Here is a 20,857-nt window from a genome sequence, read left to right on the forward strand (position 1 = left end):
ATCGTGTGTGATGTGCAGTTGGATCAGAAGAGCTTTAAGTAAGTTTAAGCCTAAATTCTCTTTATTGTACTTATTAAATTCAAATATGCTGGGAGTTATCAATGAAAAATACAGAAAACAACCACAAAAAAATCATCAAAACTGCAAAAAAAACCTTGACAAAGTTGTTTTGTGCTCAAAATTTGTCCAAAAGACTCAATTTGTTTTAATAAAGCTCAAAATTTGTCTAAAAATGATTTGAAATTTGTCTGAAAAGAATCAGAATTTGTCCGAAAAGACACAAAATTTATCTAAGAAGATTCAAAATCTGTCTTGAAAGTCTCAAAATTATTATTTTATTTATAATTATTGTTATAGAATTGACAAAAATTTGTTGTACATTTAAGAATTCTCCAAAGTAATCAGTTTGCTTTAATTTAACTCAAATTCAACTAGAATTGTGATATTTAATCAAAAACGACAAAAACGAGACACAAAATGACAAAAACATCAAAACCATCAACAACAACATCAGTCCGTTACAATGTTCTGTTATCTTCTAGTAAAATGATTCATACATGCATGGAAGTCGTTGGTATTTATGAAGAACTAATCATATCGTGATGCACGGGATGGACTTGTTTACATTTTCACTGGAGTTCCGACTTACAGAGAAAAATGACTTACGTTGATCCACAGGAACGAAACTCTGACATAAGTCAAGGACCCCCCGTGTAAAGTTGGTTGTGTTGTGTGGTTTTAGTGTTGTTGTGTTGTTGAAATGTGCGGTTCCTCTCATGTTGCAGTGAGTCAGACACCAGATGGACGAACAGACCAGCTGTACTAAACTCACAGCTTCAGACTCAGACTGAACAACACAAACGTGTTTCCTCTCTGAGTGAATGTATTTCATATCAATCAAACTGAGACTGAGAACCCTCACATTTAAACCGCTTTACTCATTTTACTTTATGGTTCTTAATGCTGGATTTGATCAAACCGACAGAAAACCTGCAGAAAAATTACATTATTTTCAGCTGCAGGAACTTCTTCATTTTAGAGCGTCCTGAGCCTGTTTCCACGATCCGACCACCAGAACCGCCCCTGTAGAACGGTCCCTGTGGAACGGCCCCTGTAGAACCGCCCCTGTGGAACCGCCCCTGTGGAACATCACTGTAGAACGTCCCTGTAGAACATCCCTGTAGAACCGCCCCTGTGGAACCACCCCTGTGGAACCGCCCCTGTAGAACCGCCCCTGTAGAACCGCCCCTGTAGAACGGCCCCTGTGGAACGGCCCCTGTGGAACGGCCCCTGTAGAACGGCCCCTGTGGAACCGCCCCTGTGGAACCGCCCCTGTGGAACCGCCCCTGTAGAACATCACTGTAGAACGTCCCTGTAGAACATCCCTGTAGAACCGCCCCTGTGGAACCACCCCTGTAGAACCGCCCCTGTAGAACCACCCCTGTAGAACTGCCCCTGTAGAACGTCCTTGTATAACTGCCCCTGTGGACTGTGGCTTGTTTTTGCAGGTTTATGTCATTTTTGTAATTTTAAATCTCGTTTTTGCCATTTTGTCTCATTTTTGTCATTTTTGTCTCATTTTTGCAGTTTTGTCTCTCATTTTTGTAGCTTTCTGTCTCATTTTTGCCGTGTTTTGTCTCATTTTTGTAGTTTTTTGTCTCATTTTTGCCATGTTTTGTCTCATTTTTGTAGTTTCTTTGGCTCATTTTTGTAGTTTTCTGTCTCATTTTTGGCGTGTTTTCTCATTTTTGTAGTTTTTTGTCTCATTTCTGTAGTTTTCTTTGTCATTTTTGCCTTTTTGTCGCTCATTTTTGTAGTTTTCTGTCTCATTTTTGCCGTGTTTTGTCTCATTTTTGTCGTTTTTTTGGCTTATTTTTGTAGTTTTCTGTCTCATTTTTGCCGTGTTTTCTCATTTTTGCAGTTTTTCGTCTAATTTTTGTAGTTTTCTGTCTCATTTTTGCTGTTTTGTCTCATTTTTGTAGTTTTCTGTCTCATTTTTGCCGTGTTTTGTCTCATTTTTGTAGTTTTCTGTCTCATTTTTGTAGTTTTCTGTCTCATTTTTGCCGTGTTTTCTCATTTTTGTGTTTTGTCTCATTTTTGTAGTTTTTTGTCTCATTTTTGTAGTTTTTTATCTCATGTTTGCCGTTTTGTCTCATTTTTGTAGTTTTCTGTCTCATGTTTGCCGTTTTGTCTCTCATTTTTGTAGTTTTCTGTCTCATTTTTGCCGTTTTGTCTCTCATGTTGGTCATTTTGTTTGTCTTTGTTAGTTTTTTTCTTTGTGGTTGTATCGTCTAGTTTTTCTGTATTTTTTTTGTTTTCCTTCCCTCATATTGTATCTTATTTATGTTGTTTTGTGTCTCTTCGAACTAAGCACCTTTTCCAGAGTAGGAAATCCTAATTGTTTCTGACTATCTGCTGCTGGCTGGAGATCCTGATTGTTCAATTTATTATTTTTCTTGCGACACCGTTTCACTAAATTTCGTTCCTCTGTGACTAAATTGCTTCTCATTTATGTTTTGATAGAAACATATTTTCTGCCGGATCACATTTGTCTGTAGTGCATCACAAATAAATTGGCATACATCACATCTTTACCATTTATTTTACTGCTTCTCAACCAGCCAATCACACACTGGATGGACTTGTCACCATGGTAACCCACTACACATATTATTGTTATTATTATAGTCGAGTCGGTGCTGTTTAACCTCTTTGTTAGGCTGCAAAGATCCGTCTCTGTAGGAAAAAGTCACTGATTATAAGATGAAACATCTGTGAATGTGTTTGTGTGATCCAGAGTTTATATCTGAGGAACTGTTGTTGGTGACTTTCTGATGTTCCTCCACTTATTGGATGTGATGATTGTCAGTTTCTTTGTTGGAATCAGACGTTTTGTTTTCTGTGGGCGGCTCTGATTCGTCTGTTCTGCTGCTTTTTAAAGGCTGAGTGGGTTTAGAGGAGATGACGGAGTGCTGAGTGTTTTCGAAGCTCTGAAGGTCAGATCTGTCTCACTAGAGGACGGATTATTTCTGTCACCAGAGTCTGAATGAACAGAGCTGGAATCATTCCTTCTGCAGAACAAAACGTCAACATCCCCACTCGTTTCTGCTGTTTTGTGTCTTGTTTTTGTCATTTTATGTCTCGTTCTTGTTATTCTGTGTTTCTTTTTTGTCATTTTGTATCTCGTTTTTGTCACTTTGTGTCTTGCTTTTGTCATTTTATGTCTCATTTGTGTTTTTCCTGTCTTTTTGTCTTGTTTTTATTGTGTTTTGTCTCGTTTTTGTCATTTTGTGTCTTATTTTTGCTGTTTTGTTCTTGTTTTTGCTAGGGTTTTTTGCCCTTTTTTGTTGTTTAGTGTCTTGTTTTACAGTTTTCTGTCTTGTTTTTGCCATTTTGTGTCTGTTCGAGTTTGTCTCTTTTTGGTTGTATCGTCTATTTTTTTTTAAATCATTTTTTTGTCTTCCTTCTGTCATTTTATAACTCATTCATGTTGTTTCATGCTGGATGATGATTATATTTCACTCTAAGCTGTGTTGCTTGTTCATATATGGAGGTTTTTAGCCTCTTTTAGCTCCTGGTTTTGGTTTTTCAGCTCGCAAACTCTCATCAGTGTCAGAGTTCAAATACTAAAGAGGATAAATATGATTTATTTTAAGACTAAAAAAGACACAAAACAGAAGCAAGATATAAGATAAGACCAGAAAACTACCAATAAAATAGAATAATATGGGGGAATAAAAGGAGAAACAAACGAAATTCATGTGGAATCTGATACTCAAAAAACAACAAAATATGACTAATCAGGTAAAAAAAACAAACACCAAAAACATTTTGAAAAATAACCAAGATATTACCAAAGTGGAACAACAACAAAATTAAAGAAAAGACACATAAAGGAGACAAAAGTTGTCCCAAAAGAGACAGCAAAGACCAACAAAACCACCAAAAATAGGCAGAAAACTTTAGAATCCTGGAGAACACTCTTGTCCCTGTTCTCAGAAAAAAAGAATTACAGAGCATTAGAACATTAGAACTAAATGACATAACATGACAAAAAAATGTCCAGAAATGGATAAACAACAACAAAACAGAGGCAAAATATACAACAAACAGGCCAAAAAAAGGAGACCAAAACAAGACAAAACAAAGACAAGATGGGACCAAAAAGAAAAAACATCAATGAAGATCAGCCAAATGACAATTTACCAGCCAGAACTTCCATCCATCCTCTATACACCGCTTTATCCTCACTAGGGTCATGGGGGGTGCTGGAGTCTATCCCAGCTGACTCTGGTGAAGGCAGGGGACACCCTGGACAGGTCACCAGTCTGTCACAGGGCTACATATACAGACACACAATCACACTCACACAGCCAGAACTTGTAAAAATAAATAAATCTGATTTCCAGCTTGGTCCTTGAACGCATCAGGAAACAAATAAAGTTTCTGGACCAGATTCTGTTGAAGACATTCAAAGATCCTCATTCAGCTTTCAGACCGAAGAGTTGATTTGAGGCAGAACTTCACTTCGATCCAAGTTTTCTGTGACGAGGAGACGAAACAAAGAAAAACAAACGACTCTGAAGAACAGAATCAATCAGAGAAAACAACCAACAATTTAAAACCTCACACTGAAACCAAACTAGAACCGAGCTGGACGCTGGATTGTTCTCCTGACTTCATGACTAAACAAGTGTTTGAAAGTTTCAGCTTTTTGTTTCCACACAAGAAAACCTGAGACAGAAAACGGAATAATGACACAAATATGAGACATCAGACAAAAATCCAGATTTTGAACCTTTTGTCTATTGGAACTCCTTCAGAGGAGTCATAGGTGTCTTGGTGGCCTCCATCACTGGTCAGTAACCAAAAGGACAAAAAAGTGTCCAAAACGCCTCGAAAGCTGGACTCAAGTTGTTCAAAATTTGTCCAAAATTTGTCCAAAATGTCACAGACATGGTCCATAATTAGTCAAATGACCAAAGATTTTGCAAAATATCCTAAAATTAGTTATTATTTTGACCTTTATCTGTTAATTTAAGATACCTTATTTAAGAAATTAGACTTTTTTTATATATAAAACAGAGAACATTTGTAAAATAACGGTAAATTGGGAGAAGAAATCCATCAAAGATGTCTAGAAAGACTACATTATTAGATTCCTGACAGACACGGTGCCTTTGTTTGGTTGTTTGGATCCTCAGTAGTGGTAATAAACCTGCTAAAGCTGTGGAAGTCCTGCAGAGTTTGTGTCTAACTTGGACCTGATGTTTTCCTGGTGAACCTCTAACTGGATCATCGGCGTTCTGAGGATAATGCTGCCTCCATCAGAGGAGCTCTGAGATGCTGAGTGATGGATTCGCTCCTCCTCTAACTGGTTTGTGGCTCTCTGAGGCTTCGCCGTCGCTCTCTGAGCCCTGAATCCTGGTCTGAAGGCCGTCTGATGTGAAGATGTGTAATCTGCTGCTTCCTCAGTCTGATGGACGGCTGCCTTCAGGGTTCTGCTGTTTTCTGCCTTCAGCATGTTCATGGTCAACAACAGGACGGCTCAGCAACGTCACTAACTACAAACATTTATTCAGTTTATATATTACTTTGATTATTTTTGATGATCTTTCCTGTTTCTACATTTATCTGACAGCAAGATTTTACCAAAGTGGAGCAACAACAAACAAAAAGAGGCAAAACAAGACCCAAAAGAGTCAAAACAAGATCAATGAAACCAACAAAAGAGACAAAACACGACCCAAAAGAGACAAAACAAGATCAATGAAACCAACAAAAAGAGACAAAACACGACCCAAAAGAGACAAAACAAGATCAATGAAACCAACAAAAGAGACAAAACACGACCCAAAAGAGACAAAACAAGATCAATGAAACCAACAAAAGAGACAAAACACGACCCAAAAGAGACAAAACAAGATTAATGAAACCAACAAAAAGAAACAAAACAAGATCAATGAAACCAACAAAAAGAGACAAAACACGATCAATGAAACCAACAAAAAGAGACAATACAAGATTAATGAAACCAACAAAAAGAGACAAAACAAGATCAATGAAACCAACAAAAAGAGACAAAACAAGATTAATGAAACCAACAAAAAGAAACAAAACAAGATCAATGAAACCAACAAAAAGAGACAAAACACGATCAATGAAACCAACAAAAAGAGACAATACAAGATCAATGAAACCAACAAAAAGAGACAAAACAAGATCAATGAAACCAACAAAAAGAGACAGAACAAGATCAATGAAACCAACAAAAAGAGACAGAACAAGATCAATGAAACCAACAAAAAGAGACAGAACAAGATTAATGAAACCAACAAAAAGAGACAAAACAAGATCAATTAAAGCTGCAAGCAGCGATGGACGGGTCCTCGCATCCACGCTGGTCGTGAATCCACGCACGTCCACCAGGTGGCGCTGTGACTGAGAGTGTATGTCGGCCTCTGAATCGCATCTGGACCAGAGTCCAATCATACATGTAAAATTTCAGCCAGACTGTAGCATGTTCAGAGCAGTTATAGAGCATTTCCTGTCTATCCACCAGGTGGCGCTGTAACTCAGAGTGTATTTCACACAGTGGATGTGATGAGGGTTGGACTCTGATCACTCATGAAAAGTTTCAGGCTGATTTGATCATGTAGAGGCCAGTTATACAGCATTTACTGTCCCTCCAACAGGTGGCGCTGCGACTGAGAGTGTCTGTTGGCCTGTAGATGTGATCAGGATTGGATTGTGATCACACATGGAAAGTTTGAGGCAGATTGGAGCATGCAGAGGAGAGTTATACAGCAGTTGATGTTTCATGGCGAAGCATCAAAACGCTGATGGTCGCCATGGCCACGCCATTTGGCTTCTGGTTAAACTTTTGATAACTTTTCATCACCAAGTCCTGCTGTGTGGACTGACAAAATTTCAGGTCTCCTGGAATTATCCCCGAGGAGGTATTAACTCTCAAAAATGAGAAAAATCATCAAAAATCTCACAATTAATCCAAGATGGCCGACTTCCTGTTGGGTTTAGGACATGGCTCCAAGAGGCTTTTTTGTGCGTCCTGATGTGCTCTATAAGCCTCCCAAATTTCATGGATGGAGGTGAAACGTGCTGGGGGGGCTGTTTGTTAAAAATACTGTAGGGGGCGCTATAGCATGTGCAGTGCCAAGATGCATACAGTGTTGTTCCTTTGGTCAATGGTGATGTGTGTGGTAATTTTTGTGAGCATTGGAGTATTCCTAACCTGTCAGAAAGGGCTTTGTTTTTCATGGCGATATTTGGTTGCTACGGCAACAGCGTTGCATGAAATGTCACACCCTTCACAGTGTGTGATTGTCAAGAGGTGAAGACTCGACTGACCAATTTCCAGCATGATATCACCAAGTTTGGGGCCATTGTACCTGAAAATATAAGGCCTTAAACTTACTATTACCAACAGGTGGCGCTATGACTTTTTCAAAATTTATGAGTGTGGATGTGTTCAGACTGGACCTGGTATCCAGCATGTGAAGTCTGAGGCAGATAGGATGTTGTTCAGCTGAGATATGAATCGTTAAATTTTCATGGCGAAACATCGAAATTGGTTTGGCCGCCACAGACACGCCCTTTGATGACAAGTCACCATTTTCACTGGGATGCATCATCAATGTGTTTAGGCTGTTGTCACTGCATTTGAAGTGAATATGATCAACCGGGTAACAATAGGGCATGAAAGTGTAAAAGATGTCTATTTCCTGAAACCACAAGGTGGCGCTATGACTGTCAATGAATATCCCTATGTGGATGACATCAGGACAGGACTGTCATCATACATGTAAAGTTTCAGGCAGATTGGAGCATGTTGAGAAGAATTAGACACCACTTCCTGTTTCATGGCGAAGGATCAGTTGTTTGAGGCTCCGCCATGGCCACACCTTTTGGCTTCTGGTTGAGTTTTTGATAACTTTTCATCAGAAAGGTCTGGTGCATGTACTGGCCAAATTTCAGTTCTCTCAGACTTATCCACTAGGAGCTATAAATTTTGACAAATGTACAGCAAATTCAAGATGGCCGACTTCCTGTTGGGTTTAGGGTGTGGCTGTGATTGACTTTTTGGTGTGTCCTGATGTGGTGCATATGCCCACCAAATATTGTAGCTGTAAATAAAACATTGCGGAAGTTGGCCTAATGACCACTTTTTCAATTTTGCAGGTGGCGCTATAGAGCCATTTTTCCACACATATGCGCAACTCCCATAAAATATCAAATTTTTCGCCAGTCCTGATGTGCACGCCAAATTTCACGCGTTTTGGTTCATGATAAGGCCGCCAAAAAGGCAAGTCATTTCCCGAGGAGCGATTAAGTTTGAAAAATTTACAGCAAATTGAAGATGGCCGACTTCCTGTTGGGTTTAGGGCGTGGCTGTAATTGACTTTTTGGTGTGTCCTGATGTGGTGCATATGCCCACCAAATATTGTAGCTGTACATGAAACATTGTGGCAGTTGGCCTAATGACTACTTTTTCAACTTTGCAGGTGGTGCTATAGAGCCATTTTGCCACGCACATGCGCAACTCCCATAAAATATCAAATTTTTCGCCAGTCCTGATGTGCATGCCAAATTTCACGCGTTTTGGAGTATGATAAGGCCGCCAAAAAGCCAATTTACTTTACGGGAGAAAAAAAAAATAATAATAATAATAATAATAAACCCTAGGGTTTCAATAGGGTCCTTGGCACCGCTGGTGCCTTGGACAGTCGGTGCCCTGGCACCGCCTGTCCTTCGCACCCTCGGTGCTCGGACCCTAATGAAACCAACAAAAAGAGACAGAACAAGATTAATGAAACCAACAAAAAGAGACAAAACAAGATCAATGAAACCAACAAAAAGAGACAAAACACGACCCAAAAGAGACAAAACAAGATCAATGAAACCAACAAAAGAGACAAAACACGACCCAAAAGAGACAAAACAAGATCAATGAAACCAACAAAAGAGACAAAACACGACCCAAAAGAGACAAAACAAGATCAATGAAACCAACAAAAAGAGACAAAACAAGATTAATGAAACCAACAAAAAGAAACAAAACAAGATCAATGAAACCAACAAAAAGAGACAAAACACGATCAATGAAACCAACAAAAAGAGACAATACAAGATTAATGAAACCAACAAAAAGAGACAAAACAAGATCAATGAAACCAACAAAAAGAGACAAAACAAGATCAATGAAACCAACAAAAAGAGACAGAACAAGATCAATGAAACCAACAAAAAGAGACAGAACAAGATCAATGAAACCAACAAAAAGAGACAAAACAAGATCAATGAAACCAACAAAAAGAGACAAAACAAGATCAATGAAACCAACAAAAAGAGACGGAACAAGATCAATGAAACCAACAAAAAGAGACAGAACAAGATCAATGAAACCAACAAAAAGAGACAAAACAAGATTAATGAAACCAACAAAAAGAGACAAAACAAGATCAATGAAACCAACAAAAAGAGACAGAACAAGATCAATGAAACCAACAAAAAGAGACAATACAAGATCAATGAAACCAACAAAAAGAGACAATACAAGATCAATGAAACCAACAAAAAGAGACAAAACAAGATCAATGAAACCAACAAAAAGAGACAATACAAGATTAATGAAACCAACAAAAAGAGACAGAACAAGATCAATGAAACCAACAAAAAGAGACAGAACAAGATCAATGAAACCAACAAAAAGAGACAGAACAAGATTAATGAAACCAACAAAAAGAGACAAAACAAGATCAATGAAACCAACAAAAAGAGACAGAACAAGATTAATGAAACCAACAAAAAGAGACAAAACAAGATCAATGAAACCAACAAAAAGAGACAGAACAAGATTAATGAAACCAACAAAAAGAGACAAAACAAGATCAATGAAACCAACAAAAAGAGACAAAACAAGATCAATGAAACCAACAAAAAGAGACAGAACAAGATCAATGAAACCAACAAAAAGAGACAGAACAAGATCAATGAAACCAACAAAAAGAGACAGAACAAGATCAATGAAACCAACAAAAAGAGACAATACAAGATTAATGAAACCAACAAAAAGAGACAAAAGATAACATACGATGAGGTAAAATAAGATTAGATAGAAGTTTAGACAGAACATAGTCTGTTCACCTGGTAGTTTATCTGGTAGTTTATCAGGTAGTTTATCAGGTAGTTCACCTGGTAGTTTATCAGGTAGTTCACCTGGTAGTTTATCGGGTAATTCACCTGGTAGTTTATCAGGTAGTTTATCAGGTAATTCACCTGGTAGTTTATCAGGTAGTTTATCAGGTAATTCACCTGGTAGTTTATCGGGTAATTAACCTGGTTGTTCATCTTTTAGTTTATGAGGTAATTCACCTGGTAGTTTATCAGGTAGTTCACCTGGTAGTTTATCGGATAATTCACCTGGTAGTTTATCTGGTAGTTTATCGGATTGTTCACCTGGTTGTTCATCTGGTAGTTTATCGAGTAGTTCACCTGGTAGTTTATCGGGTAATTCACCTGGTTGTTCATATGGTAGTTTTTCGAGTAGTTCAACTGGTAGTTTATCAGGTAGTTCACCTGGTAGTTTATCAGGTAATTCACCTGGTTGTTCATCTGGTAGTTTATTGGGTAGTTCACCTTCTATTCAAATTAATACTTTTTCCTGTGATTTTACGAGACATTATCTGTAATTTAACAAAACGTTATTTGACATTTTTAGGCGTTAATGTACAATAAAAATATTTTTAAAAATCACAAGTATTATTAACAAAAACATTTTTTTGCTCATTTAAATTCTATAAAAAATCTGTTATTTTGCAGTCAAACGTTGTAAAAGAATTTTCATTTATGAAAATACAGATTTGTGGTGTGGACGTTATTTACAATTTTGTAATGCATTTTTTTGTTGTATTCTATTCAAACTAAGTTCTGTAATTTAACAAAACCGGAAAAATCTGCAAAATAACTGTTAAAGTTATTCACCACTTGTTAGTTGATATACATTTATTTTAAAAATAATCTCGAGTATCGCTAAAACAGTTTTTGCTTATTTAAATACTGTTTAAAAAAATTTGTAATTTTGCAGCCAAATATTGTAAAAGAATTAATTTCCATTCATAAAAAACAGATTTTTGATGTAGACGTTGTTGGTTCAGTTAAAAGATAAATTAATAGATTTTCTGTGATTTTAATAATTACCTGTAATTTAACCAAACATCAAACATGAATATTTTCTGGTTTCTTTCCTCTGTGACACCAAACTGAAGATCTTTAGATCATTTCTCTCCATTTTCTGATGTTTCAACCAAACATCTGATAGAAAACTGTCGTCTGATGAACTGAGAGCTGCTTTTTATTGAACTTTAGGTTTTATCTGAATGGAACCAGACTGACATTAAAGATCAGAGACGACACTCAGGATGACCTTCAAGAAATACCAGCAGAACCAGGAGTCATCTTCAGGTCAGCGGAGATGAAAAACTCCTCGTCTTTTTTCTCAGGATCAGAGCGTCCACGTGAAGATCTACAGACTCAGACATGGACCAAAATAATCCACCTGAAGCTCTACAAACTCAGACATGGACCCGAATAGTCCACCTGAAGCTCTACAAACTCAGACATGGACCCGAATAGTCCACCTGAAGATCTACAGACTCAGACATGGACAGAATAGTCCACCTGAAGATCTACAGACTCAGACATGGACCAGAATAGTCCACCTGAAGATCTACAGACTCAGACATGGACCCGAATAATCCACCTGAAGCTCTACAAACTCAGACATGGACCCGAATAGTCCACCTGAAGATCTACAGACTCAGACATGGACCAGAATAGTCCACCTGAAGATCTACAGACTCAGACATGGACCAGAATAATCCACCTGAAGATCTACAGACTCAGACATGGACCAGAATAATCCACCTGAAGCTCTACAAACTCAGACATGGACCCGAATAATCCACCTGAAGCTCTACAAACTCAGACATGGACCCGAATAGTCCACCTGAAGATCTACAGACTCAGACATGGACCAGAATAGTCCACCTGAAGATCTACAGACTCAGACATGGACCAGAATAATCCACCTGAAGATCTGCAGACTCAGACATGGACCAGAATAATCCACCTGAAGATCTACAGACTCAGACATGGACCAGAATAGTCCACCTGAAGATCTACAGACTCAGACATGGACCAGAATAGTCCACCTGAAGATCTACAGACTCAGACATGGACCAGAATAGTCCACCTGAAGCTCTACAAACTCAGACATGGACCCGAATAGTCCACCTGAAGCTCTACAAACTCAGACATGGACCCGAATAGTCCACCTGAAGATCTACAGACTCAGACATGGACCCGAATAGTCCACCTGAAGATCTACAGACTCAGACATGGACCAGAATAGTCCACCTGAAGATCTACAGACTCAGACATGGACCAGAATAGTCCACCTGAAGATCTACAGACTCAGACATGGACCAGAATAGTCCACCTGAAGCTCTACAGACTCAGACATGGACCAAAATAATCCACCTGAAGCTCTACAAACTCAGACATGGACCAGAATAATCCACCTGAAGATCTACAGACTCAGACATGGACCAGAATAGTCCACCTGAAGATCTACAGACTCAGACATGGACCAGAATAATCCACCTGAAGATCTACAGACTCAGACATGGACCAGAATAGTCCACCTGAAGATCTACAGACTCAGACATGGACCAGAATAGTCCACCTGAAGCTCTACAGACTCAGACATGGACCAGAATAATCCACCTGAAGATCTACAGACTCAGACATGGACCAGAATAGTCCACCTGAAGATCTACAGACTCAGACATGGACCAGAATAGTCCACCTGAAGATCTACAGACTCAGACATGGACCAGAATAATCCACCTGAAGATCTACAAACTCAGACATGGACCAGAATAGTCCACCTGAAGATCTACAGACTCAGACATGGACCAGAATAGTCCACCTGAAGATCTACAGACTCAGACATGGACCAGAATAGTCCACCTGAAGATCTACAGACTCAGACATGGACCAGAATAGTCCACCTGAAGATCTACAGACTCAGACATGGACCAGAATAGTCCACCTGAAGCTCTACAAACTCAGACATGGACCCGAATAGTCCACCTGAAGCTCTACAAACTCAGACATGGACCCGAATAGTCCACCTGAAGATCTACAGACTCAGACATGGACCCGAATAGTCCACCTGAAGATCTACAGACTCAGACATGGACCAGAATAGTCCACCTGAAGATCTACAGACTCAGACATGGACCAGAATAGTCCACCTGAAGCTCTACAAACTCAGACATGGACCAAAATAATCCACCTGAAGCTCTACAAACTCAGACATGGACCAGAATAGTCCACCTGAAGATCTACAGACTCAGACATGGACCAGAATAGTCCACCTGAAGATCTACAGACTCAGACATGGACCAGAATAATCCACCTGAAGATCTACAGACTCAGACATGGACCAGAATAGTCCACCTGAAGATCTACAGACTCAGACATGGACCAGAATAGTCCACCTGAAGATCTACAGACTCAGACATGGACCAGAATAGTCCACCTGAAGATCTACAGACTCAGACATGGACCAGAATAATCCACCTGAAGATCTACAGACTCAGACATGGACCAGAATAGTCCACCTGAAGATCTACAGACTCAGACATGGACCAGAATAGTCCACCTGAAGATCTACAGACTCAGACATGGACCAGAATAGTCCACCTGAAGATCTACAGACTCAGACATGGACCAGAATAATCCACCTGAAGATCTACAGACTCAGACATGGACCAGAATAGTCCACCTGAAGATCTACAGACTCAGACATGGACCAGAATAGTCCACCTGAAGATCTACAGACTCAGACATGGACCAGAATAATCCACCTGAAGATCTACAGACTCAGACATGGACCAGAATAATCCACCTGAAGATCTACAGACTCAGACATGGACCAGAATAATCCACCTGAAGGCATGAAGTAGAGAAATGAAGCATCAAGCTGAAATGTTTCCGAGGAGTTTGTTTTGGACTGAATTAAGCTGAAGCTCTAACAGATGGAGACGAATAATTTAGTGATGAAGTGAGATGGAAATAAAGACGGCTGAGAGTTTGTTCCACTAAGAACTGAATCAGAACTCATTTTAGACGACTGTAGAGTCATTTTTGAGACGCTTTCAGAAGGTTTTAATCATTTTGGATGAATCTGCAGTAATTTTTCGGAAAATTTCAGTTATTTCAGATGAGTCTGGAGTCAGGGTTTCTCAGTAAGAAGAAGCTTCATCAGAGTCCATCTGTTCTCCACGTTTCAAGTGTTTTGTATCTGATTAAATGAGATGAGATCTGGATCCTCAGAATCCCCCCATGAATCACAGAATTGCAGATTTCTCAGAACCAGGATAATAACTTAAAAGTCTAAGAACAAATTCTGATTCCCGTGAACATTTTCCACATCATCTGTTTTCGTCCTACGCATAAAAAAGCATAAATTCCACAAAAAGGCAGAAGACCAAGCAGCAGAACAAAATGTTAACGTAATCAGTAACGACCTTTCAGTTTAAAATGCAGCCAAAGTGTTTTTACATTTAAAACAACAGCAGAGAGAGTCAGAGGTGTTAAAATCTGTTTACTGTGTTCACAGAGACTCAAAGAGCAAAGGAAAGCTCCACTGGCACATTAAAATAAGAGGTTTAAAAGTCACTGCAGAGCACATTAAATTCACCAACAAATAAATAATAAAACCTGAAGTTCACAGAATAAAAGCTCAGCGGGATGCCGACTGTTTTTTAGACGTTTCTTACATGTGTGTAGTTGACTTTAGCTTTCAGCAGTAAAATGTCACGTCAGCAGTGGAGGTTTAAAAGACGATCCAGGAGGTTTACAGTGGAGAACAGTTCAGAATAACGACGGTACAAGTTTTATTTGGACGGTTTTCATACAGAGCAGTTCAAACTGTTTCACAGATGACTGATAATCCAACAAGTAGAAGGTAAAATACAGCTACGACAAGAAAGAAACGATAGAAATTATATTAAAAAGAAAATATGGAAACAAAATATGCCCGAGGTGACTCAAATTTGTTGCCAAAATTCAAAGAAAACTGTTTAAAATATTTAATTTTTTCCAAAATAACTCAAATGTTTGTGAAATTGACTCAAAATTTTGTCAAAACAACTATTTTTTTTTTACCAAAAACGATCATAATGTAAAGCCAAAATTAGCCTAAATGATGAAACATGGGCCCAGAATGATTGAAAATGACCAAATGCAAGGCACCACCTGTTCAACATATGTAAAATTCTGAACATGTCCTTTAAGATGGGAAGGAGTGAGTAGAAGATTCTTGGAAAAATTCTTGTCATTTTGCCCAAAAAGTTAAGGAAAAGATCTGAAATAATAATAAAATAATGATAAAAATATATTTGCAAATATGCCTAAAGTGACTCAAAAATGTGCCAAAATTCCAACAACAATGTCTAAATTGAAACGTGTCAAAAATGGCCAAAATTTAAAGTCAAAATTAGCATAAATGACAAAACATGGGACAAACTTATCAAAAATGACCAAAATGCAAAGCAAAACCTGCCCTAAGTGAGGACCATTTTGCAAAATGACTTGTAGAAAATGACACAATATTTGACCCAGAAGATGTCGGGTAAGATGTGAAGGACTGATGTGAAGAATTCTATGTTTTTCTAACATTCCTTTGGTCATTTTGCACAAGACGATCAGGAGAAGACAAAAAACATCAGTCTAAAATGACACAAAGTATCCACATATTTTCCAACGTGACTCAAAATTTTGCCAAAATGACCAAAAATGCTTCATTTTCTTTCTGAATGACACAAATGTTTGCAAAATTGACTCCAAATTTTGCAAAAATGGGTTGAAACGTGTTAGAAATGACTAAAATTTAACGGCAAAATCAGCCTAAATGAATAAAATTCTGCACATGGACCCACATCTGTCCAGGATACGACAGATTTAACCACTGGCAGCACCTGAACGTTATTGTGAACGTTGGAGATGTGAGAGGATTCCTAGAAGCAGCAGTGATGAGGGAGGAGGAGACCTCACGGCGTCCTCAGCGATCGCCATGGAGACGGAAACCTCCCAGCTGCAGCCGGCGTCCTTCACGCTCCGCAGGACGAACAAACACACGTTAGTTCCACCACGGAGATCCTCTGGACCTCCAGGAGGATGATGTTTGTAGATTCTTCAGCTGCTGGACGACACAAAAACTCCTGGAAACCTTCTGGACTCAATCAGTCCATCTGCTGGAGATCCTAACTCCATTTAACGTCTAGTCTGGTTATTGTTTGATTATTGTGAGGAAGGAGAGAATCAGAAAGTCTTCTGTCAGTTAGAATTATGGAAACCAGAGGAAAACATGCATTTCTTTCAGTTATAGGCTTGACAAAAATTGGAGTTTTGTGGAAAAATGGAGATGTTCCAGCATGCTGAATGGATCTTCAACAACCTGCTCCTCTGTTCTCTGTTTCTGAGCCATACTGACTCTATTTGTTCATCCAGTAACTTTGATTTTACTGTCAGTATCATTTTGGAGAATTTTTTAAATTATTTTACAGAAATTTGATCCATTTTTGACCATTTTTCTCAATAATTGTGAATGAGTTTCCAGGTTTTAGTTGTGTTTAACTAATTTTGAGTCCTTTTGAACAATTCAGTTGTTTAAACAATTTTAAGTCCCTTTAGACTAATTTGGAGTAGCTTCTAAAAATGTTTGCAGGCATTCAGACAAGTTCAAGGTATTTGGACAGTTTTTCAATAATTTTAGAGAAATTTGAGTTATTTTGGACAAATTTTGAAGCAATTTTTGACAATTTTCCAGAGATTTTGGAAAAGTTTCCAGGTTTCGATATATCTAATAAATTTGTCATTTTGGAAAATTTATTTTGAGAAGTTTTAATCACTTTGGGCAAATTTTGAGTTATTTTGGAATTTTTTTTAAGACATAAAAGTTTTGACAAATTTTATGTCATTATGGAAAACTTTCCAGATTTCAGTTACTTTGGACGAATTTTCAGTCATGGTAGACGTTTTTATCAGTTGAAGTCATTTTAGATGTTTATCGGTAATTTTAGGGAAATCTGAGACATTTTTGATTTTGATTTCAGATCTCAGCCGTGTTTGACAAATTGTGAATTATTTTGGAAAAATATTTTTCTGGTATTCAGACAAGTTTAAGTCACTTTAGACAATTTTTCAATTATTTTGGAGCAATTTTAACCATTTTGGACCAATTCTGAAGCCATTTAAAAAAGTTTTGGTATGAGAAAATGAGATGCAAAATGAGGAAAAAGAAGATGGACAGTATGGAAAAATAAACACAGAATGAAAAAAACAACATTTGAATTTTTAAAAAACAACACAAAATTAGAAAAAAAAAGGCTCAATGAGAAAAATGAGACATGAAATCAGGAAAAGGAGGTCCAAAGTGAGAGAAAAACTCAGAATGAGAAAAATCACACAAAATGAGAAGAATATGCCAGAAAATTCGAAAAATGAGACACAAAATGAGAAAACTGAGGCATGAAATGAAGAAAAACAAGACTTGAAATGAGAAAAACAGGACACAGAATCAGGAAAATGAGGTTCAAAAGGAGAAAAGCAAGACAAAATGAGATGCAAAATGGGAAAAATAAGGCAAAATGAGAAAAGAGACAATTACAAAAATAACACAAAATATGGAAAAATGAGAATAAACAAGACATAAGATGAGAATAAACAAAATACAAACCACTAAAATTACATGCAAATGACAAAAATGAGACAAAATGAGAAGAATGACATAAAATGAGAAACATGAGACACAGAATTTCATACCAAGCATTTCGCATGGATCAGACACTTTAAGTAGATGTTGTACCTCATTGCACTTTTACACTTTTTAAAATACTTGTACTATTTACTTGTATGTATATCTGCTTTTGTTATTCTATGTTTGTGTTTTTGTTTTTAGAAGTGCCAACAAAGTTTCATTCAGAAATGCATTGACAATAAATATCCTGGAATCCTTAAAAGGAGAAAACTCGATGGAGAATCTGTGAAATGAAGCGTTGATGACATTCTCATGAATTCTCCTGCACTGATGCTGATCATTTTCTCTTGTGTTTCCTCACAGAGTCTGGGAGCTCCGAGTCGATACGACATCAGGAAAAAGTGAGTTTATTTCATCTTTTAACGTGGAAGTCTTTCCTCCTTTTTCATTCTGCTTCCTGCCAAGTCGTGATTTAATAAAGCCGGAGGTCCGACCTCTGCTGGGTGTTTCTGATGAACCACATTATGTCACCGTTCTCTCTGCTCACCTTTTTCACTCTGAATCAAATCGACGGGATATTTTTAGCTAGAACAAGAGCTGCTTTTGAAGCCCGAGTGAAGCTTTGACTCATAGAATAGACTCTGTTGGGATTAACCTGCTGTCATGGAACCTGAACATTCAGCTGCACAAACCAGAACACAAAGCAGCTGAATCTGCTCACAAATCATGACACACACTCTTCACAACTCACCAAAATCACTTCAAACTTGTTCACATTGATTCAGAATTTGACCACAGTGGCCCAAAACTTTCCAAAATGATTTTAAAAATTCCAGAATGACTTAAATTGCCCCAAATAACTTAAAACTTGTCCAAAGTGACTCAGAATTTTACCAAAATTACAAAGGAAACTGGCAATAATCACCCAAAATGGCTCTAAATTGTCAAAAAATGGTTTCATAACGGACCAAAAAATTACCTGAAACAGTTTAAAATGACCATAGATTTGGTCCAAATAAGTAAACATTTTTCCAAAATAACTTAAAATTTAGCTGAAATGACTTGAAACATGGTCAAAATTACTCCAAGATTGTAGCCTAGCCGCGCAAGACAACCCACGGCAACGAATTTAATTCTCTGCCAGGGAGGGTCTAGTTACCCTCCATAAGGCTCGAGGCTGGATTCTCCTAAAACTGGCCGGACCAATCACCATGAAGTGTAGAGTCAGAAGGCGGGCGTAACGAAGTGACGACAGAGGCGTGACGATTCTGACAGAAACAACCGGCGCACAATAAACAGTTATCTTTCAACTCGGCTTTGGCCACAGCCCTTAAAGATTTGAAGCTAAAATTCAACTTGAAAGATAAACAAAGGACGGCACTTAAGTGTTTCATTGAGAAGAAAGACGTATTTGGACTTATGTCGACGGGATATGGCAAATCCTTAATATACCAGTTGGCTCCGCTGGTTGGGAAGCTAATGGGACTTAGCCACACAATCCGCCGGTGCTCTCGGAACTACGTCAGCCTATTCGTTGCGCTGATTGGTTGTATACCTACCCAATTGTTGCAGAGGGATTTGATAGACAACCTTTTAGCCCGCCTCCCTCCCTGTCGAGCTTCCCTAGACCCTTGTGCCGTCAGAAACATGGGATCTAGCATGGCTAGGCTACCAAGATTGGCCCAAATGACAAAAATACGTCTAGAAGATGATTAAATACAGTTCAGACTCACCTAAAAATCCTTATCGTTGTGGTTTTATTCCAAACAGGAGTTGTTTTTCAAACCAGCAGTTTGACTAAATGTGAAGACATCCAGCTGAAAACTTCCATCCTGCAGCTCCACACCTTTAATCATCCTGGAAACAAGCTGTGTTTTTCTCTTAACAAGTTTCTCTGTTTTCACACCGAAGCTGAATTTCACACTGAGCTGATAAAACACAGGAGAATGAACAAACAAGGACAGAATTATCTTCTTAAAAAATCACCAAAATGACAGCCAGAAGCTGTAGGAACAGAAAGAATGATACGATTTTTAACTTTCAAATGGTTCCTGAACAGTTCTGACAGAAAATCAACCAAATAAATAATTTTATTCTTTCACATTCAAAAAACAGGAAAGAGACAAAACTGTTCCTCAGAGTTTGTTGAGGCTCTAAAAATGTAAATGGTTAAATAGCCAAAGTTTGTGGAGACAAAAACGACACAAAATGAGAAAAACAAACACGTAAATGATAGAAATTAGAAAATCTTTCCCAAAGGAAATCAAAGACACAAATGTGTCGACACAAAACAAGACAGACATGACAGAGAACGACCCTATAAAACCAAGACATAAAATCAAATGAGAAAAACACATTAAATGAGAAGAACGAGACAAACAAGATACTAAATGAGGAAAATGAGACGCAAGTAAAGAAACGTAAGACTCAAAATGAGAAAAATGAGACAAAAAATGAAGACAAAATCAGACACAAAATGGGAAATGAGGCAAAATGAGAAAAGAGACTCAGAATGATAAAAACACTAAATGAGAAGAAAGAAACAAGACGCAGAATGAGAAAAATGAAAAAATGAGAATAAACGAGACATAACATGAGAAAAACAAGATATGAATGCAGGAAAATTACATGCAAATGACAAAAATGAGACAAAACGAGAAAATACGACACAAAATGAGACACAAAAGGAGAAAAACAAGATGGACAATGAGAAAAATGAAATGTGAAATAAGAAAAATGAGACATAAACAACAGATAGGAGATAAAACTTTGTGGTTTCCATCATTCTAACTACTGCCAGAAGACATCTCTGTGTTCTCTCTGCTTCATATTCTTCTGCTTCCACATAGCTGCAGGACTTTAAAATGAACTTCAGTGAAGGAAAATGAGACACAAGTTTACAAGTTTCCCTTCTGAAGATCTGATGACTCCAAAGGTCCTCATATAGTGCTTTAATAACCATATGGGTCCTCATATAGTCCTTTCATAACCATATGAGTCCTCATATAG

General features: G+C 38.0%; 1 protein-coding gene across 1 annotated transcript in view; it reads left to right on the plus strand.

The window, feature by feature from the left end:
- The window catches only part of ankfn1 (ankyrin repeat and fibronectin type III domain containing 1), a 123,178-nt gene that overhangs the window by 22,260 nt on the left and 80,061 nt on the right, over positions 1-20,857 (plus strand). The window contains exon 6 of the mRNA XM_051939134.1: positions 18,212-18,249. Within this exon, the coding sequence (XP_051795094.1) occupies positions 18,212-18,249 (38 nt within the window). The remainder of the gene's footprint in view (positions 1-18,211; positions 18,250-20,857) is intronic.

Source organism: Acanthochromis polyacanthus, chromosome 19 (assembly GCF_021347895.1).
Source record: "Acanthochromis polyacanthus isolate Apoly-LR-REF ecotype Palm Island chromosome 19, KAUST_Apoly_ChrSc, whole genome shotgun sequence".
Classification (NCBI taxonomy): Eukaryota; Metazoa; Chordata; class Actinopteri; family Pomacentridae; genus Acanthochromis; species Acanthochromis polyacanthus.